Source organism: Gymnodraco acuticeps, unplaced genomic scaffold (assembly GCF_902827175.1).
Source record: "Gymnodraco acuticeps unplaced genomic scaffold, fGymAcu1.1, whole genome shotgun sequence".
In the NCBI taxonomy this organism is placed as follows: domain Eukaryota; kingdom Metazoa; phylum Chordata; class Actinopteri; order Perciformes; family Bathydraconidae; genus Gymnodraco; species Gymnodraco acuticeps.
Window position 1 is genome coordinate 5,933,471 of NW_022990271.1, and position 22,173 is coordinate 5,955,643.

At 38.8% G+C, this 22,173-nt stretch overlaps 2 protein-coding genes across 3 annotated transcripts in view; one reads left to right on the top strand and one right to left on the bottom strand.

Moving 5' to 3' along the window:
- The window catches only part of LOC117549344 (coronin-2B-like), a 56,269-nt gene extending 38,717 nt beyond the window's left edge, over positions 1-17,552 (top strand). The window contains 11 exon segments of the mRNA XM_034221185.1: positions 4,542-4,658; positions 5,421-5,570; positions 7,307-7,471; positions 8,621-8,653; positions 8,655-8,738; positions 8,842-8,946; positions 9,755-9,851; positions 10,191-10,303; positions 10,785-10,875; positions 11,729-11,868; positions 12,087-17,552. Coding sequence (XP_034077076.1) covers positions 4,542-4,658; positions 5,421-5,570; positions 7,307-7,471; positions 8,621-8,653; positions 8,655-8,738; positions 8,842-8,946; positions 9,755-9,851; positions 10,191-10,303; positions 10,785-10,875; positions 11,729-11,868; positions 12,087-12,221 — 1,230 coding nt within the window. The 3' untranslated portion in view covers positions 12,222-17,552.
- On the bottom strand, positions 14,381-19,624 carry LOC117549353 (acidic leucine-rich nuclear phosphoprotein 32 family member A-like). Of its 2 annotated transcripts, XM_034221199.1 has the most exons (8): positions 19,431-19,624; positions 17,162-17,311; positions 16,955-17,077; positions 16,663-16,861; positions 16,453-16,568; positions 16,312-16,360; positions 15,656-15,667; positions 14,381-14,835 (listed from the first exon to the last, which is right to left on the bottom strand). In XM_034221199.1, exons 1-8 carry the CDS (start codon positions 19,482-19,484, stop codon positions 14,765-14,767), a joined length of 774 nt encoding a protein of 257 aa, XP_034077090.1. In that variant the 5' UTR covers positions 19,485-19,624; the 3' UTR covers positions 14,381-14,764. The 2 variants fall into 2 exon arrangements, with proteins under 2 accessions (XP_034077090.1, XP_034077089.1); XM_034221198.1 differs by having other exon boundaries at positions 14,381-15,667.
- Positions 19,625-22,173: the final 2,549 nt, after the last annotated feature.

The following is a 22,173-nucleotide window of genomic DNA, read 5'->3' on the forward strand; positions in this document are numbered from 1 at the left end:
TGATAAATCGTTCAACACATTAGTGGAAAGTAATTTTTCAAAGAACTGTGCTTAAGTGAGAACATGTTTGCTCACATTTTTTTATGTGTTGATCATATTGGGTTTCATATAGAGATCATAAATGTGTTTCTAAATGCTGATGTTGTGCCTATTATGAATAGAGTTGCCTATGTAATTGGCAATTGTTTTCGATGTGAGGCTGATTTTTGATCACGTTATTACTGCGGCACATATGCGAGTAATTTTTCCATAGGACATTGACGTAGTTCACCTCTAACCTCAATTTGTAGTTCAGAGTGTAGGTCTGAGAAATCATAAAAAGAGTGTTTTGTCCCTTTAAGAGCGGCGCTGCCAAGGTACTTTAAAAAAGCTCTTGACTGCCAGGCAGAGTCGAGTCACGCTGTTATCAGGAAGAAGAAGTATTCAGTAAGCTGAGAGCCTCTGCCATAAGAGGCAGGGAGACCGACATTTTACGTTACATCATCAGGAGCTTTTGTGTTCAGTCATGGAAAGAGACCTTTTGGTGATGAGATACTTGGTGTGAAGCGCTGAGATAATGTCAGCTTTTTAAACCATTTCTTCAGATCTGAAGTCAATATCTAATAGTGTTATGTAAGCTAGCAAGAACATAACAAGGGCATCGTCTTGATATAACCTTTACGGTTTTTTTTAAGGGTGTTTTTCATTTTGTCCCCCTACACTGATATATCAGATATGGCTTTTAAGATTGGTGAGGCTGCAGGAAATACTCAGAGGTCTCTGGGCAGTTAATATGCAGAGCTCTTTGTTTATGAAACTCACTTTGTTTTGAGCTTTTTAATATGAAGAAAATCTGCCCGGCATCAAATGACTTTTTTGTATTAGTCAATCCAGTCATGAAGAAATAAAGATGTATGAGCTGAAAATGAATACAGTGGTATGGATTGGCAATAAACACATCTTCAAGTGATTATTATACTTTATTAAAAAACCTATCCTGAACAAAGGTAAAATAATACCTCACGTCAATCTCACATTTCACAAATGGTATTTTTTTGCTGTATATTGACTATATCCATGACCCTTCTAAAGAGCATACTAGATCAATTTCCTCCTGTTCAAAGTACTGCACTTAAGCGTTTCCTCTGCTGAGCTGACGAGGTCAGAAATGCATTTCTCATATTCAGCAGCAGCAGCACAGCTGACAGCTTCTGTGGGATGTTCAAAACAACACATCAGCAAACTTAAGTTATCCTCTGTATTAGATGAATAGTAAAAACACATCTTAGTTTGGGTTTAATGTGTTGATGCTAAATATATGGTGTTGAATAATAAGAATTATTATTAGTTTGTCTTTATTAGGCTCGTGGTCACTTATTTGTGATGTTAGTTAATAAATTATCGATACCCTCCAGAGACACAGAAACGTATTGGGATGCATTAACAGTGCATTTAAGGTGCTGTATACAATGCACATTATAGTGCAGGATGTTTAATGTTTTGGCTACAGAGTTAGCTTATCAAAAGTATATCAAACTGCGAAATCGATGGATGGGGTTAAATCTTAATTAGAAAGAGGTTGTCAATGTCAACAGTCCCACTTAAGTCACACTAACCAAAATCAATAGCTGTCTCCAGTGTTAAGTACATCAACTAAAGGCAGTTTGTTGAGTCCAATTATATGAAATCACTCAAAACTGATAAGAAATGAGAGAAAAATAACCTGAACAAGGTTGGAAATATAAGCACTGAAGGAAAGTAAAATCTTAATACAAGGCCAACTACATTTGTGAACGTTTGAAATGAGCTCCTCTTGCTCCTTCATTAGAAATTCAATCTGATGTGTGTGTGCTTGGCTAATGGCGAGGTGTGAGACATATTATGATGACAGCCGGCGAGACAGACATATGGTTGCCCCAGACGACGCCACTAGCAAGGGGGAGGAATACCGCTGGCACCACCTGGCACACACACCGGCCCAGAAATCACCTCATCAGGTGACAAACACCTCTCCATCACCTCAGACAAAGAGAGGGCAGTGGGTGTGGTGCTTTTTGAATCGTTGCTTTTCATTGTAAATTATCTTTTAATTATTTAAAAGCATTTGTAATTTTTTCCAAGAAAAAATGCTAATTAATCTTTGGTGCCAGTAGGTGTCACTTTGCACTCTGGGATATTGCCTTAATGCGATTGTTTGCTTTTTTCTCACATTTTAACGACCAACCAATTAATATTTAAAAGGAAAAACAGCACAATCTGTACATGTACCCAAAATTGAGTTTCTTTTTGGATGTCGTGAGAAGCTATTGTGGTCCAAAGTTGGCAGAAAATAACGGGAGTGATGTTAAAGAGTCACACTTTCTCATACTATCCTTGGCTGTTTTATTGACTGAATTGATGTCCCACTAAACTGTTGTAAAAGTTTGGCAGACATTTATGTCTATTGCTTTTGGTCACTTTGGCAAACTTGAAACATTGTTTCCTGTTGGCACACCTACTGCTTGTCTATTTTTATTGGATAAGCTACAAGTATGACATTCAAAAAGTATTTATTGATCTGCATGCTTTTTGTGTTTATTTTTCTATTTACTGTATCTTTTTGTATGGTGCTGAGAATACACTGATATTAATATTATAGCTATTTAACAGCTTGGTGTCAGTAGCAAGCTAATATTGAGCAATGTAGGTATACTGTATGTGACGAAGGTAACTTTGTCACTATGGACTGACGGCTTCAGGCTGATGATTGTGTGCACCTGGTGTCCTGTGTTGTCTCCTCCCCCCTCACCTGTGTCTTGTTGTGCTGATTAGAGTGGGTGTATTTAGGGTCTGTTGCCCTGTCTGTTTTGGAAGGCTGGTAGGGTGTGTGAGATCCTTGAGGCTGGTGGCTGTGTGCACAGGAACAGCAAGATTGAGGCTGTGTCCTGTGCTCAAGATTTTAATAAATGCCCACGTCGGGTTATATTTTTGGACGTTCTGCCTCTACCTCCTTGCTTGGTCTGGGCCGCTCAACGGTCAGCTTCACAATTGGTGTCAGAAGTGGGATTTGACCAAGTAAGGAGGTGAAAATTACGAGAGGAAAGAAGAGGGACCAAAGAGAGGAACCGCGGCTGGCGGTGGCTATGCCTGGAACGGACCAGGGGGCCACGGCTGTTGAGGCAGCAGGAGACGAGAGACAAGCAGCAGGAGACGAGAGACAAGCAGGAGGAGCAGCGTTTGCAGGCCGAGGAGGCGGCGTTGAAACCGGGTGGCTGACTGGTTGTCCCGAAGCCGAGACTGTAAAGACACTGTGCTTCCTGGGGAGAGGGGGAAGGAAATGTGACGAAGGTAACTTCGTCACTATGGACTGACGGCTTCAGGCTGATGATTGTGTGCACCTGGTGTCCTGTGTTGTCTCCTCCCCCCTCACCTGTGTCTTGTTGTGCTGATTAGAGTGGGTGTATTTAGGGTCTGTTGCCCTGTCTGTTTTGGAAGGCTGGTAGGGTGTGTGAGATCCTTGAGGCTGGTGGCTGTGTGCACAGGAACAGCAAGATTGAGGCTGTGTCCTGTGCTCAAGATTTTAATAAATGCCCACGTCGGGTTATATTTTTGGACGTTCTGCCTCTGCCTCCTTGCTTGGTCTGGGGCGCTCAACGGTCAGCTTCACACTGTACATGATATTTCACTGTCATTAATATACATACCTAAACATAGTTCAAGCCTTACTGAGGCTGTATGATTTACAATTTAGTAAATCTTTTTTTTTTTTTTTTTAATGTTTTTATTGCTTTTAATTTAGGAAATGCATTACTTTTCTCTTTCAGGTTCAGGGTGCAAACATGTTGCATTTTATTGTCATTGTTTCTTATATTTGTTATATTATAGAAGGGTTGATAGAGTTCAGAGTAGGGCTTGATAACATATGGAGTGAATGTTCAGGGTTCAGTAAGGACAGTGGACTTAAACACACACAGGATTTCACTGAGGCATGACCCGACGCTCCTCAACAAATCTCTGAGGGAACAAAAAAATAGGTCAGTGGATTGAAGTTGCATCAAACATTCATGACAACATGACCGACATTTGGAGGTGGTGTCTGTCCCCTGTTGTTGTGAGCCACTGCCCCTCTGTGGACTCTGACGGTTATTGCAATAACAGAGATGTGCCTCAGATGTCCCAGTACAATAACCTGCTCTGCTTTATTAAATCATCTCTGATGTGATTTTTATTTCGTCTTTCGTGTTCACATCAATAAAATGTGTTCATTAATGTTCCTCGGAGATCAGTACAGATTCATTTATTTGTATTATTAACATTCTTTTATAATAAAATCTTTTTGACATGTTTTACCGAAGATGCCATGTACTGGGTTTTATGCATTTTATGTTTCAATAACATGACTGCACCATTTATCAATTGAATTACCACTTACACTTACATTTTTGTATAACCTCTTGATTATAGTATGGTTCACGTAGGTCCTAATAAGCCAAGCCATGACCATGCTTAATTCATTCCTTTCACCAACATGCTAACACATAAAAAGAAAATGCAAAATAACAATTTCTCTTTCTTTGTTTCAGTCTGGCCGCCTAGACTCTCATTACCCAAAAGTGTGTGGCCACCAAGGCAATGTACTGGATATCAAGTGGAATCCTTTCTTTGAAAACATCATAGCCTCCTGCTCGGAGGACACCTCTGTAAGTGACCTACTTTATTACATTGTTAATGTTTTTTTACAAGTGATTATAGAGGAATATAGTATTGTGAAACTTTGAAGATGAATCTGTGAATCATGACAGCCACTGGCTCAGAAGGCAAAAAGGTCATGAAATCACTATGTCCACAGGGTGTGGGATGTAGAGAGTTTGCACTGTACACAAGCTTGTGATTGGATTTCGCCCGGCAGCTACTGCTGCAGTTGTTATTGTGAGCAAGCGGCCTAAAAATGGCACATGACTGATGTGAAATGCCTTTGTGCAAGTCACAAATCCACTAGCTGACTATGTAAATCACATTAGACACAATATCAAATCTTAATTACTATCACTCTCAATCTCCAATGTTGCAAATATACAACCTGTAGGCCTTTTCCCCACGCACATGTTACGTTAGTCTACAGTAAAACCATGCAGCACTGTGTCCTGTAAAGTACTTTCACTTGTTGACGGATAATCTCCTCTGGACCAACACAGAGCCTCTAGCCATATCTGTAATCCAGACTAATCCTAATGCAATGGGCTGCATTGATACCGTGGGCTATTTTCGATCAGAGGGATCTCTAGCTGTGTTAAGTTGATTGCGGCCATTTAAAAACAAAAAGTTGCCTCTGACCAAATCTTACTTAAATACATACTTATTGGACTGTTCTATAAAAAACGTGTGTGTGCTTTATGGTGATTGCACTGTATATTTTTGCATTATGTATACTTTCTGTTGACTGTTTCATGTTAACGCGGCAGGTGCGAGTATGGGAGATCCCAGAGGGCGGTCTGAGGCGCAACATGACGGAGGCGGTGCTGGAGCTGTACGGCCACAGCAGGCGGGTGGGTGTGATCGAGTGGCACCCCACCAGCAGCGGCATTCTCTTCAGCGCTGGCTATGATTACAAGGTACTGCACAGTAACATGTAACCAAGCTCAAATCAGCAAAGTACACTGAAAGCACTACGAGTCATCCTGTTAAACCCCAAAGACCCCCTCGGCGGGTCTTTTTTCTTTTTTTTTCACGACACTGTGTCTCAGGGGATCTTAATATTTAAGAACCTATTAATGTGTTATACCAGATTAACGGGAATAATCTCAGCTAACTGACGATACAAACCATTTTTACCAAAACAAAACGCAAGTCTCATAAGAAGCATCTAAATGACCCCTGAGCGAAAAATGCTAGCGTACTTTGGCACAGAACTCAAGATAAAGATACCCTTATTACTTATCGTAGCTGCACATACAAGATATCCGATTAAAGCTGAGGTTCCACAGATTATATAGGTATAGTATCATCACTGAGCGATCCGAACTCGCGACAGGGGAAGCAAACACAGACATCACAACACGTACCTTTATGGAGCTTTTACGGGAGATCGTCTCACCGTAGCTGTCAATCTGATCAAAAGACGTGTTCAATGGCATTAATCCATAGGTTGACAATGTGTCTGTCGCTTTGAAAAAATTATTTATAATCCATACTTCAATTTTTATGTAAAAATCGGAGTAAAAGTTAGCTGCTAAAGGTAGCCACCAGAGTTATCGCAGTTTCCGGTTTTTGCGTCACTCACTCCTTATTTGGTAATGTGTGTGTGTATGTGGGAGTTCCCCTCGATTCCATTGGCTCTGACGGTTAGAAAGAGCTGTTAATCATCAAAATCGACCAAGGGGGGCCAGAGATATGGAAAATCCACCCAAATGACCCCAGAAGTGGGTTTTTTTGTTGCTAAATCTCTCTAAAAAGGTCAAATTTCACTTGTTTTGCATCAATCTTGATACAGGGTACTTATTATATGTTGTAGTTTGGATTCCTAAAGCTTTTAGTCTACCATCCCATCATTCAAGGGTGGTTTTCACTAAGTATTTTTTTTTTTTGGACGGACACAATCATTTAAATTTGTTTTACTGTGTTCAATCTGAATTTACTTTAAAATAAAAACATCTATATTGATTCTGACTTTTCTACATCCAACTCACAGGTGTAACCTTGCTTTGAGAAAAAAAATTATTAATTTAACCCTTTTAGAAGGCAAGATATGGTCATTTGTTCTGGGAATGTCATTTTCGAGCCTGAGACCTGAAAAACAGGCTCGGGCTTAACAGGATTTATAAGCAGCTAAATGTTTTTAATTCATGCCTTCTTAGATACTCAAATACTTTTAGATATATAAAACGTGTCACTTGATTTATTTGAGAGTACCTTTTAGTTAATTTTGAAAGTATTCTTCTTATATGATATTGTGTTTGATTAATCAATTATTGTTTGTATTTATCAAGCACAAATGCCAAATAATTGCTGGTTATAGCTTCCTAAATATTAACTTTCCATATCATAATCAAATGAGTATTTCAGGGTATTTGTCAGATATAACATAAATATAACACCTTGGGCTCTGAAAAATTGTGTTTTAGGTCATTTTATAAACTGAACGATTAATAGAATTAGTAATTATATGAAAAGTATATTGTTTTTATTTCACCTTGAATATCAGAACAGACTACTGTCGGATGTGTTATTAGTAGCACACAAAAACAAAGGCAAATTCTAGTCCCAAGCCCACAACATAATCACACCATCTGAATCAAGCGCTACAGCAATCTAACAGCTCCACCCAAACTCTCCCTCTCTCCCGTGTCAGATCCTGATCTGGAACCTGGAGATCGGAGAGCCGGTGAAGATGATCGACTGCCACACTGACGTCATCCTCAGCATGTCCTTCAACACCGACGGCAGCCTGCTGGCCACCAGCTGCAAAGACAAGAAGCTGCGAGTCATCGAACCACGCTCCGGGGCCGTCCTTCAGGTCAGCAAAATATCCCTTGCTACAACTGATTATACTGTGGAAATAATTAATAGTTTTTTTTCCTAAGACTACATCAAATTGGAATAATGTTGATGAGATTTCACCTCCACCGAACCTCATGTTTACCCAATGATTTTAAAATGATAGGGTAAACAAGTAAAATGTTAAGCGCGTCTATGGGATAATATACAGCTAGCTGTTCATTATTTCAAAATGAACACAGCAGGATGGTGTAATAATGACCGGCTGGCTGGATATTATCCTGTTTATTACATGGCTAAATTAATCATTTGAGACCAATCTTAGCTTAAGAACTATTTTTTTTATTTAAAAAATAATTTATTCATTTAAAAAAATATCTTCTCCAGAATTTAACATAAGAAATGCATACATAGAAATGTGTGCATAACAGAAATAACACACCATAGTATTGAGTTATTGACCAATCAGAATCGAGTATTAAACAAACAATAATAACAATAAATACACCTATTTGTTGGCAGCTGACCAGTTCATAAGGTCACTGACATTTGATCAGAGTGCCTTAATGCCCTGCATCAATGGCTCACTAACACTCTTCTGGCTGAACGAGAACAAACCCCCGTGGCCAGGATCCAAAAACTTGTGGAAGAAATTTTGTTGTAGAAATTGCAGCTCTATGAGATCACAAATTCAAATGTAAAGCCTGGTTTTGGTCAAAATAATTGTAATCTACAGATTTAATTAGGGTCACCTAATGATTTGTTGTAATATTTGCCCTTGGTGTTCTCCCCACCAGATCACCAGGAAATGGTTTTTGATTAGACTCATGTTTGCTGCACCAAGTGGAGGTTATCAACACCAGAGCGCAGGAGGAGCAGAATAGAGAGGTTGTGATAGAAAGGGGAAACATCATGAAAATATGAACCTGAAATACAGATCTACTTTCAAAGATTACATCTGAGGCTGTTTGCCAACCCTATTATAGAGCATATGCTACCTGTGTGCTCCCTACTATAAATAATGATGCTAATGTATTTGTATCCTTTCTCTGTATTGTCACAACAACATAATAGTCCTAAGAATGAATACTGATAATACATAAGAGAATAACCCCCCGAGCTGGTCCCTGTATCATTAACACTATGTCTCTGTGTGCTGCTCCACCAGCAAGCCAGCTGTAAGAACCACCGCGTGAACCGGGGTGGTGTTTCTGGGCAACATGAAGCGACTGCTCACCACAGGGGTCTCACGCTGGAACACCCGGCAGATCGCTCTCTGGGACCAGGTCAGACAACACCTCCATATGGCCCGCGCATGTAATGCCAGAGTGGGTGGAGCGAGTGTGTGTTTAATTAGCATTGTGTGTATGTGTGTGTTTCTCCTTCTAGGAGGATTTGTCCATGCCAATTGTGGAGGAGGACATAGACGGCCTGTCAGGACTGTTGTTTCCTTTCTATGATGCTGACACACACATGTTGTACCTGGCAGGCAAGGTCAGTGCTGCCTATCACTGGGTCACAACAAGGAAATTATTTCTCAGAACTGTACATTTTTTAAGATTGACCTCATTCAGAACCAAACTGATGTCTATTAAATTATCAAAACTGTACTACAGGTTTTTATTTTTAATATATTCATCTCACGAAATAACAGGATAGAGGCAAACAGTTCAAAAATAAATATGGCAAATACAAAACAAAATAATGAGCTACAAAGGTCAATGTTGTCTTTTTTTTGAGTGCCAAGTGCCAAGAGCATACAAACATAAAATGCATAAATAAATTAAAATGATAAAATAAATTATAGAATTTGAGCATTATGCATCCCTTTAACTAAAACCAGCAGAAAATTCCCCCTAAATAAAGTGAACAAACGGTTCCAAGTCAACACAATAGCAAAATAATGTTTATGTGTTAGTGTCAAATATGTATTTATGAATGTCAATTTGTATGCCTTATATTTGACACCAATCACATATTTCCTCCTGGTTGCTGCACAGACACGTCTGAACGCAAACTATTCTGAGAATTGACACTAGGTGTTAGGGTATTATTTCAATTTTGATTTAAAAGATATTCATATTTGCTTTTCTAATCTTCAACACCCTTCATTAATTTGAAAAACCTCAGTCATTTAAAATGTTAGGTAAAGCATTTAAAGAAGTATTGAAATCTAAGACGGCACAGTTTATTTTGGGAATTGGAGCAAAGCACAACAATGAGATGAGGCTTTACTAATCTGGTCAAAAATTAGTTACTTCTTGAACTGTAATGTAACGGACACATTCTGGTGCCTTGGCAGGGGGACGGCAACATCCGGTACTTTGAGATTACCACAGAGAAGCCGTACTTACAATACCTAATGGAGTTCCGGTCCCCGACCCCGCAGAAAGGACTCGGTAAGTCAGCAAATGTGATCTCTCCTGCTGAGAGCGGAGTGACAGATACTACCTGCTTCATTAGCAGTCTTTAGGGAAGGGAGGAGGGATTTACTACTCTGAAAGTGGTGCTGCATGGCTGAAAGGATGAAATGAACTGAAGGGAAAAGTGAGGCAGAATAATTGAAATACATTCCCTCAGAGTAGCTTTATGATTTCCACTAACTTCGTGTCACATCGCAGCAGGTTGATACTTTTCTCTTGTTCTTGTGACTGCCATTGGTGTTGAATTGCTTGGATGGAATTGTTTTATTTTGTCAAAAAGGTTGTGTCACCACCGATTCTGATGATTGTCTGCAGGTGTGATGCCGAAGCACGGGCTGGACGTGGGAGCGTGCGAGGTTTTCCGCTTCTACAAGCTCGTCACCCTGAAGGGTTTGATCGAGCCCATCTCCATGATTGTGCCGAGGAGGGTTAGTGGGTATAAATGAATAATGAACAGATTTAACTCTGTTCTCTTATTATTATATCTGCAAACATTTTTGCAATTAATCAGCACATACTTGGTTAAAGAGCCAAACATTTTGTTTGTGGTTAATCAACATCTCTTGGAAACTCTTTGACATACAGTGCAGCAGTCTGGTATGCTATGAAATACACAGCTAAGTAATCAGAGCTGAGAGTCATTTAGGAGAGGTAATTAATCTGAATGTAAAAGGATCATTTTTCATTTCCTGGTTTGACTTACAAGTGTAGCAACACAGAGAGAAAAGGCCAGTAAGTGTCTAAGTGCTCGCTGAAGGCATTGGTGTGGATACGAAAACCAATGCTGAGAGGTTACATGTAATGCTTTAAAACATGAAATCTTGTTTAAGACAACATAATATGATCTTTTTTTCCATCCGATACCAAATCTAATCAATAAAACAAGAATGTATGTTTCTTGGTTTACAGTCAGACACGTACCAGGAGGACATCTACCCCATGACTGCAGGAACAGAACCTGCACTGTCTGCAAGCGAATGGCTGAGCGGCATTAACAGAGGTGAACATCACTTCAGACACACAACATTTAACAGAATACACTTTTTGCCAAAAATAAACTTATACCAACACATCATCCTGCGTTGGGTGCTAACTCCCACATATATTTCCTTAAAATTATATATACTCTAACTCCAACTCTGATATGCATTTTATGAGGTCTTTAAATTATAAGGTCAGCCACTTTAACACTAAATCCAGGACTTACAGTTTTAAGACATAATAAAGCATTACAGACTGCCTTTTCAAAGTGAACATTACCCTCTCCAATGTTACCTCTGTGGAAGTCATTTGACACTCATCTAACTGCAAACAATAGGGGGAATCTTGTATTGGGAAAACTACAGATTATAGTTTGCAGATCAGGTATTGAATGAATTGCACATATGGTTTTCCAAATGTTAAAAAGCTATGAGTACATATGCAAGAGTTAGATTTAAGACAAACACAGAGAATTGAGAAATTGGTGACCTGTAAAGGGACAGTTAAATCCAAAGTCACAAATGTTCCTCTTATCTGTTGTGCTACTCATCAATATAGATTGTTTGTGTGTGAGTGTTGAAGATATTGCCCATGAGATTTCTGCCTTAAATGTGTTAATATATTTTAATTGAAAAAGATGGTACTCGGCTTGTGATAGTCAAAGCGCCGAAAACATACATCTCAAAAACTCAACAGCATCGCTCTTTCCAGGGAGACCAGGATTACTTACAATATAGAAAATAATCAAGATTAATGAATACCACTATAGTAACGTGGTAAAAATGGTATCTTTTATTTGTGAAAAGTGCCTTTAAGCCTCTTTGTGCTATTTTGTTGGTTTTTACATTATTTTGCTTGTTATATGTGAACAGACCCAGTCTTGATATCCCTGAAGGAGGGTTACCAGCGACCGAACCAGTTAGTGTTCAAGGCCCCAGTGAAGGAAAAGAAGAGTGTGGTAGTGAATGGGATCGACCTGCTGGAGAATGTACCCCCCAGGACAGAGAACGAGGTGTGTGTTGAATAATGCTGTGACTTCACACAGCTGCCATCTCTATACCCTGCTGTTCCCCTAGTGTAAAAGTTGTCTTTCTGAGTAGAGTGAATCTGCCTCAGCTTTTTGCAGTGACTATAAGTGTCTTCCATCTGTTTACATTCTAAGAATGTATTCTGTTAACATGTTAATACTTGTATGTGTAACTTGCAGGAGTTTTTGTTTTCTTTACGTAGCTCCTGCGGATGTTCTTTCGGCAGCAGGATGAACTGCGGCGGCTGAAGGAGGAGCTGACCACCAAGGATGTGCGAATACGCCAGCTGGAGCTGGAGCTCAACAACCTGAAGAACGTTAGCCCCAACAACGTCTGACCTCTCAACCACCTGGACTGGCAAAGCTGCTTCCTTTGCCCCAAATTCTGACCTCCAACAAGCTTCTGAGCCCTCCTCAGCCTCTTTTTTGATAAATTGTATATTCATTCCTGCTGCCCTGCATAGCGCATACACTAATATGAAGTGTTGGATAATGTCTTAACTGGAACAATTACTGGAAAATAGTAATATTAACAAATGTGATAAGTAATGGAGACGAGGCAATGTTCATGGATTTCCACCTTAACATGAACTCGATGGATGTTTGAGATCCAATCCATTTAGTATTGTCTGTATTTTTACTACTTGTTCCTGATCTAGCACACTCAAGTGTTGGGATCAGTTGTTGCATATTTTCTGCCAGACCTCTAGAGTATTTGTCTCACTGTGCCTAACCTGCCATTCACGATGCAATACCTTGATCACTACGCAAAAAAAAAACCATCTCCCAACCTCTTATGACCAAACCACAATTCTCATTTTTTGCCGAGGCAAACCTGGAGGATAAAAAGACTTGTCACGCTGGCTCCTATTTTGCTTCCACAAGGCCTTACTCCCTGCTGCAGACACCATTTTCAGCGAGCTGCAGCATCCTTTCAAAACGGCTGACGTGAAGTATTTTTGCACCTGACAGACAACACAAGCTTTTGCAGACGTGGCTCATGCTTTTCACGAGCTGCTTATCCCGTCCCTTTTTTCACCCTAACCGATGTTACTGGCTATAAATTGACTTCATAATACTGACTTATAGCTACCCTTATGCAGTCTTTCTTTCCAAGGAGTGGATGATCACTCACTTTAGTACTTTACTCTTTATTTAAATAGTGGTTAAGCAGCAGGGGAGACATGTATTTAGAGGTGGTGGACTTGCCTGACTCCGGTATAGTCTCAACAGAAGCTTTGCTGGCTGTTTTGGGTTTTAGGGCCAAGTAGGTGGTAATGTATATTTGCTTCTATTTATTTGTCACAAATTACCTTTTTAACTAATAACATGTATATTTGTTAATCCCATTTTTTGTATGCTGTGGCTGCGCAAGTAATGATTGTGATGCTTGATAGATTTTGCTGAATGTTTCCAGTTGGTGCAAGATTTGTGTGACACTGTACCTTTTATGGTATTAGTTTTGTGACTCCAACGACATAACATCAGATAAGGTATAAATAATATAATCTTGCATTTTCCTAACAGTGCTGAAAACTGTGATAATAACCATCCTTTAACATTTAAACTAAGCATATCACCATTAGTGAGTGATATGTGCTTAACTCCAGGTAATCTCTGCTGCTCACTTGTTCAATCATCAGATTTAGGTTGAATTGTGGTATAAATGCCTACATTTGACCGTTTCATGTTTTTTCCCCTCAGTGTAAAAAGTAAAATGGGCACTTGATTAACATTTGACAAAGATGCTGCACAACATGCAATGTGTCTTTTAACCAAGGCCCATTTCATTCACCCTTTCATATTACTGATGGACTGAGATAAGGAAAATGATTAGATCGGCTTCATGCAGAAACGGATCTGTGCCCAGAGTTGGTAAAAAAGTCAGTTACGGTCTCAAGTCTTCCCTGATCACATCATAGTTGGAACATAAAGGGTCCATAAAACAAGCCCTTTACATGCAGACTGGAACCAGTGACACTATAATGGTAAATGTGTTTTTTGCAGGAAAAATCTAACTCTACAGTGAAAGTAGACAGTGGGATAAGGATCTACCAGAGATGGGTCAGCTACAGTGGAGAGACAGGTGAAGTTAGATTGGAGTTGAGTTTTGTCAGGGCTTCTTGTGTAGGTGTACTGAGGACTATCACCAACAAACTAATTGGTACATCTTTGGGAACCTGGAATCACAGTATAGAGAGGCTTTTAAATTATGAAAACGTATTGTACAATTGAATGGCATTTTGGCTTAGACAAAGGTAACCTTGGTAATTCTACCCATTTAGTTTGGCACTGAACTTGACTAACATTTTGGACAATTAAACCCAGTTTAAATGTGATTGGCGTGGTCTTTGGTGAAGAGTTTTGTGCAATAGAATTAACAGTATGACATCTCAATCTGAAAAATATCATCTTTCCATCAATGACCTAAAACTGTTACCATGTATATACTTTGCATTTGACATGACAATGTTGCACAAGGACCACAAACTCAAAAACGTATATAAAAAGGGATTTATTGAAGTGAATGGGAGGGAAAATTAAACAATTTGGCTGATGACAGTGGATTTAACATGGAGTGAAAAATCACTGAGGTAGGCCAATTTGACCAGTACGAATAATAGTGAAAACAAAGTCCAAGTAACTGACCGTTTTTCCAGAGTTTACATATTTTGTAACAATAACATTTCTATGCACATAATTTGCAGTTGTAACCTTGGTTTATATCAAGTATTTCTCTACACTACCACCACAAATTCAAACATTGCCACCTGTGTGTCACAGAAAAGAACATGGGAAAAGTGATGATGAGTTTTGATGTTGAACATTTCTCTTTATGGAAAGATTATGCATACAAAGTTATGTTCAAATTCAAGAAATGTCACACTGCGTTTTTTTTTTTAGATAAAGCAGCATACATATTTAATATCTTATTACAAGTCAAAGTTTCACCTCAGTTGTCTGTTCAATGTCTGCCGTCATCAAAGAGAATACAAAAAAATAGATTTGGTCAGTATTTACAATAACACGTAATTTCCGAACTATCAAAGCTGAGGGTTTAAGGAGGAGGAGCGGCTTTGACAAGGGCAGACATTTCTTTGCTAGGATTTAAAAATATGCCCTGTGAGGGTCACACTGTGCATGTTCAGACAGAAGTTTCACACCAGGACAGCAGAGAGTATTGGCATACTGGTGACACTACAAACACATAACTTACATTTAAAAAGAAAAAGAGATAAAAGTATGATGCAAAAATAAGTTTAAGACGAGGAGAGGACAGCCATACATGAAATCCAGTATTTGACTTTAAAATGTTTAGACATGCACTCTTTTTTTGTTTTGTATTTTGTTATTTTCTTTTGAAGGGGGTTTTAAATAAAATACATCAGAAACTGGTCTTACACAACGTTAGAAAAGAAAAAAACATTTCTTAAAAAGGTTTATCTTTGCCATTATTGGATATTACAAAATTGGTGTCCACAGAGCAGATAAAAGTGGACTGTAAAGACTGGAACACAGGAGCATCAAAGGTACATACATTTAAGATATTTCTCCAGACAACCCCATCTACCTGACTGGCCAATAACAAAAACCACTCCTACTGCAATATGAAACGGGGGGGGAAATGACATGGGGTTGTTGGGAAGTGACTGGGAGATACAAGTTTAACAGTTCATGACTTAGCTTCAAGAGGACCCTCAATCGTCTTCATCGTCTTCTCCTTCTTCTCCTTCTTCCCCTTCTTCATCCAGATCCCTTTTTCTCTTCTGACCTCGCTCTTCTTCTACAAAAACGAGAGTTGTGTTTAAAGAGAGGCAAAGACTAGAAGTAAATCCATGTCTTCCGTTAAAGTTGTTTTGCAGGTTCCATCATTTAGGACTAACAGTGGCTGGCGAGACTTTTGGATTTTTGTAAAAACACATTACTGTCTGTTCATAAATGTAATTGGCAGTGTCATTATAAAGTTGCAGTCTGATTGCCAATACAAGGGTACATGCATAATATTGTTTCCTATTAGTATAAAAGCAGTTGTTTCCTGCCTTCTCTAGTAGCAAGACAAATTTGATACAAATTACCTACTTTGAATTATTACAATTGACAAACTCTTTCCAGACAAAATGTAATAACTACTAATATTGCTCAGTAGTTGTTGGAGAGAACATGCAAGCTAAATATAAAAACTTTAAATATTTGTTTTAAAAAAAGACGCATACAAAATGTTTTTATACTGAAGGAAATGCATTCAATATGTTTAACGGGCAACAATGACATGCGTTTCACTGAAAACATGAAAACTGTTGATTTATTGTGTACTTACTGCAACAAATATATACTATAAAGATTTGTATATAATATATACACTTAGCAACTAGTAGAGTAGATTTAGGAGACTGCTTATGTTTTAAAGTCAGCCATTATTTTACTCACCTTCATCATCCTCATCCTCCTTGTCATTCACATCTTCGTCCTCTTCCTCCTTTAAAAAAACAAACAAATGGTAAAGTTAATACAATTTCATTTAGAATGATTTTTGTATCATTACAGAGTGCAAATCTGATGTACTCTCACCTCTCCACTGACGTCCTCCTCTTCCTCTTCTTCATTCTCCTCTTCGTCTTCCTCTCCTTCCTCCTCCTCCTCATCTCCTGGTGCTGCATCTTCATCATCCTCCTCCTCATCGACATCTGGGTGACACAAGTTTGTTGTTATTAGCCAGATGTTCCCACCTTAACAGATGCTAGAAAGAACACATGAATGTGTGCGAGTCCGCAAACTCACCATCTTCATCGTCATCGTCATCATCCAAGCCCTCTGCATAGACCTCAGCATCAGAATCTGGTGCCTCTTTGTCGTCTTTGTCGTACCCGTCCAGGTACGTGAGCTGGGGTAGCAGCTTGAACACGTTGTCTCTGTATTCGTTCAGGTTTGTCACTTCACAGTTAAACAGATCCAGACTTTTAAGGGTTCCCAATTCTTTCTGTCAAAAGAAAAATCAAGTTTGCTCAATAATTACAGCTAGCTGCTTGGTATATTGTGAATTATTCAGCAACTATTTTGGGGTCTCACTTACCAATGGTCCTATTGTGCTGAGGTCTTTAATCTTGTTGCCACTGAGGTTGAGATGTGTGAGGTTGGGGCATTTCGCTGCCAGAACTTCCAACCCTCCTGAGATCCTGTTATCGCTGAGTTCAAGCTGTGGATCAATTAAAACAGATCAAAATATGCAAAACCCCAAAGCCTTAAGTAACAGACTTGTTTTGTGCAGAAAAACACCCACCTTTTTGAGTTTATTTAGCTTCGGCAAGTGGGCAACTGAGGTCAGTCCAACATTGATTGTGCTTAGAAATTCCAGCTCCTCAAACTCATCTGTTAGACCCTCGATCTTTCCTTCATTTGAGCGACAGTTGTCTAGAACAAGTTCTTTGACCTGAAAAGCACATTTCCGAATAGTTATTAAAAAAAAAGACAAACTGAATATGAGGCCTAGACAATTTCCAAGTTAAAGATCTCAGATTTTTTTTATTAAAGAGGGATGCACTTAAAGTTTTGATGAGAAGCTCTTAATATTACTGAGATTGAGTTTGACTTTACTAATTGTAAGTCGCTTTGAATGATCATGTTTGCATAATAAATAAAATGTTAGTAAATGGCTAACTTAATTGCTACTGCTAAAGTCTACTGCTTCATTCAAGTACTTTTCCTGATAAGAAATGAAAAGGTAACTAATGTGGTACTAATAATTATACGAATTCTGTTTTTTATGTATTGTATTTAGAATTGTGGTGATTTTTTTTTAATTTGTACTTAAAACAAAGAAGGACTTGTTATTGTAATGGAGGAATTAAAGTTTTTGGTTTTGCCATTTTTTTTTTACTTGGTTCCATCCAGGATCCACACTTCTGCCACTTTATTTCTGCCATTTAGTACATGTACTCAAATATGGTACTTGGTTAAAGATTTCAGCTACTTGTACATACTGAAGTATTTCCCTTTACTTTATACTTATATTTCTCTATGTGACAAATGTTGCATTTGTTTTCCTTAAGTGCCGTTTACCAAGTAACAAAGGGTTCTCTATCCACATAGCCCTCGATAAACACACATTGAGCTACATTGCATTTACATGAGCGTTGCTTTTGGCTCGTTGCATTGATAATAAATAAACTGATAGGCAGTCTCTCAGGTGTGCTGTTATCGGATATATTAACACAGCCTTTAACAGCCAATCAGCACTGAGCACCGAAACTATGAAAACATTACAGTCCATCAATAATCCTTAGACACATTACAACGCAGTAGTTATCGCGATGCATTGGCTCTCAGACCATTACGTAAATATCACATTTAGCTACGTTTTCATAATAAACAGACACGCGCTTTATAACCGAGTTTGAACGTAGTAATAGATGTGTGCGGAAGGTACAGAGCGATTAGTGGAAACGGAGGCAGAAACAGCCCTACGAGTCGTGCACAGGGTCATTTGTGAGTAGGAGGGGCAGCTGAGGCACATTAGATAGCTGCCAGGCAAACGTTTCATTGTTGCTTCTGCAAAACACTTTCCGTTTGGACTGAAGGCGTGTATAGACCTCTGTTAATAGGAAGGTATGATGAATCCTTCGTCGTTTGTGTCGAATGAACGGGATATTCGGTGTATTTCGGATGTCTTTGTTTCTCAGTAAAATGGCGGCTTGTCCTAGTTCTGGAAAACTAGAGCAACAACAACGCGGCTCGACCATTTGTTTTCATTATGGCTGCTGGAAGTGTCGTCGAAAAACCACAAGAGTCTCTGTGAAACGGCTGAATGCACACCCTGCAGTAAATAACAATGTGTGGGTGTTTCTGAAGCATGTATCTGTGTTTTCTCTAGGTTTTCGCCCAGCCTGGTGGTCGGAAACGGTCCATGCTAACACCGCTTTCTTTCGGCCATCTGTGCGCACTGTGGCTCCAGATACAGGCTGCATGGCTCGAGTAGGTTTGAATGCACCTCCTGCAGAAATAAACGAGTCCAAACGACTGCTTGAGTTAACTGTCGGTGTAGGACGCATTTGTACGGCAATAAATCGAGGCTATGATCTTTATGCATCATTGATAATGTCATGACTTTGAGCATCCGCATCCTTAACGCGCCACGCGCACGGCTTAAATGTTCAGGTATATTAATTTCGCAGTCACAGCATGCAGATAACCCATCAAACAAAGAGTACATAGCAATACCGAGGGAATTTAAAGGGGAAACGGGGCGCGTTTCTTAGATGAAAAGTTACAGATATGGCTTCTCGTGCTGCTTGCCTTGTTTATACCGCTGGCATGAAAAGCTGTGCAGCATTCTCAAACTGCACATCCAAGACGTGCACAAAAGTTCACCCGGCGTACCTGCAGCGACCTGCCAACTGTAAACATGTTCTCAAAGCAACAATGTGATCCGACGTCTACCATCACCTATTTAACTTGGAGGAAACTTTGTATCCCCACGCCAAGACATCACACGAAAGATTCTCCATTAGCTGAGAGTGAAACATTAGCAGCGATATGTGAGGCCAACTTACATCTGACGGAGTGCGGTTCCGCAACTCTAGGTGGATTCTTTTCTTCATGTCCATCCTTGATCAGCGCCCCCGCGATATGATACACACTTTTAATAATTACTGCAAATGCAACTAGCACCTCTAGAACAGACTGCTGTTGTTCATTCAAACTTGATCCGCTCGGTGGGCGGGATCACGTCTCGGGATTGTCGTCACCGCCGACCAATGGCAGGAGCGGAATAAAGAGGGAACGGATTAACAGACAGGGAGGCCAATGGAGACACCCCTATCAAACTGGGTGGGGTTTTGTTGTCGAAGTTTGGTTGTTTGTTAACTTAAGTTTATATGGCTAATCTTATCCTTTAATGTTTTACACGGAATACATGACATGTGAGATGTATGTGACATGTTTGTCATTGCATAATTTCTCAATATTAAAGAGGCACACCACTTGAGGTGATGTGAAGTGGAGCTCTTGGATTTTGTTTGATTTTATTCACATTGTAAATGCATCCCCATATTTTGAAAAAAAGAACACAAACACAATAGTTGAAACACAATAAATAAAAGTCACCTGTTTTCTACAAAAAGCATGACAACTGCTGTACATTAACCACTTTAGAATGGGATCAATCAATTATGGGTATATAGTTGTTATAGATAGTGAACTACATCAAAAACGTGTCTGTATATTTACATTTATAACTAACTACTAAAAATGTATTCAGTGTAGAGATAATCGTTATGCATAGTATAGTATCAACCTTTTTCACTTCCCTTCAGGTTTACACAACATTTTAATAACAAAACAGCTTAACCTCTGTGACAGATTTTTAATTTGTGAAGGTATTACATATACATTGATATATATGATTGTGTGTGTGTGATTGGTATATTGGGGTATCTCCATCAAATGGATGTTCATATGATTGGAAAGCAAGGAAATATTTATGCTTCTAAAAGTGGAAATCATTAGAACAAAAACTACCATAAATGTATCCACTTTAAAATGAGTCATAATGTAACCTAATCTATCTATTTAAAAGTAATGTAACTTGATTACTTTCCGTTACTTTTGGATTATCTTAATATCAATTGCAAAGCCAATAAAGACCATGTACCTTCGCAATGCCTTTTTTTAAATTATTTTGTATTTGACTTAACGACCAAAGGAGCTTTAGAGCGAGGGGCTCTCGGTAGTAATTTTTTTCAAACGACACCTGATGGTAGGTAAAGGTTTTGAAATATCGTTGGATTTAAAAGAGAGGCATTTAGTCAGGCTTTAAAGCCCTCTCAGAGCTTTTACTGATAAGTATAGTGTTAGGAGGGCAGGGTGAGAGCTCTCCTAGTTCGGTTAAATTAGAAAGATATTGACAGATTCAAACCTCATTGATTAATAATTCAAACACGAAACGTCCTCAAAACACAAACGAGGTCTCTTAACAACCAAAGTAAGGTATATACAAGGAACTTCAACCTAATGTATATCAAAACATGCAAACTGACCGTCTACAAAGTGCAACGCCAAAAACTGTTACAACAAAATAACTTAAATAACTTTCCGGTCATAAAGTAAAGTTCTACCAAAAACATTTCACACATCCTCCAACACTGGCTATACTACAGTAATACATGTTTGAAGTATTTGAAGGTATTATTGTGGAACATTTTGGTGAAGTTTTTCTATTTCTTAAATATTCAATATCTCAGCTATTATACATTGACGTAGGCTACTACCAAAAACAGTTAATACCTTGATGGTCTCCTGTTGATTATACTACAACACTACATTTTGCAGACAATATGCTTATGCATTATTTGAAGTGATTGTTTCTTGTGGAAACAAATAAAGCAGACTTGTTGTCTTTATACAAATGAAATGTGTCATGTTAAGAGAAAATAGTGGAACATGTCCGCGCTGGCAAGTGTTTGTCTGACAAATATAATGGTTATATAATGATTATCAAAAGGTATGACTTCCTCACTTCTTTTAACTTCTTTTAACTATTGTTATAAATAAGGTGCATGATAAGGAGACGTGTGAGTAACTGCCAATAATGGTGTTATTGCTGCCTACATCGCTCCCGCCAGCCTCCCAAGCAATCTGCCAGTCAGTTGCCTTCCTCCTCTCCTCATGCAGCAGCCTACTCTTCACACTAACTCCCTGCTTTATACCATCAGTGTCAAACAAGCCACTTTATAAAGACAGCACATATGCATCACACTTAATGAAGCTAACTTTTCCATGTATTATTTATCTGGTACAAACACTGAAGAGAGACAGCATAATAGCTGCTAAATGTGGCTTTGTGTGCTTCACCAAGACAATCAAGATGCAGCTCTAGTTTACATTTTAAATAATAGAAAATTAAAGTCATTTCCATTACACATCTTTTATGTTGTATTTTGCTCTTACTGAAAATATCATTATGGTTGTGAAAGTAGTGTTATTCAGTCTGTCTGATCATATCATATAAACTGTCAATTTGTTTTTCATTCAAACTGTATGAGTGAAAATATTCAAACCCAAAGACATTTTGTTATTGCTGCACTATTCCATCAACTTCAAATATTCTTAATGTCTTGTGCATCACTTTACTCAAACCTATTGGGGGTTGTTGCAAATGTTTAAATCTACCCTAGCATTTTAAATAAAGCTCTTTTATTTGAACACAGTTTTGCAGCACAGCATGAGTTATATCTCTCACAGGCTCAGCCCTCTACTGGACTCTATGGGTACTCCCCTCGATCCTATCATGCATGC

Coding starts and splice junctions, on each gene's coding strand:
- LOC117549353 (XM_034221198.1), bottom strand. CDS start 19,484: ATGGACATGAAGAAAAGAATCCACCTAGAGTTGCGGAACCGCACTCCG. Junction 17,312..19,430: donor GGAACCGCACTCCGTCAGAT/GTAAGTTGGCCT, acceptor TGTGCTTTTCAG/GTCAAAGAACTTGTTCTAGA. Junction 16,569..16,662: donor TGACGATGACGATGAAGATG/GTGAGTTTGCGG, acceptor TGTGTCACCCAG/ATGTCGATGAGGAGGAGGAT.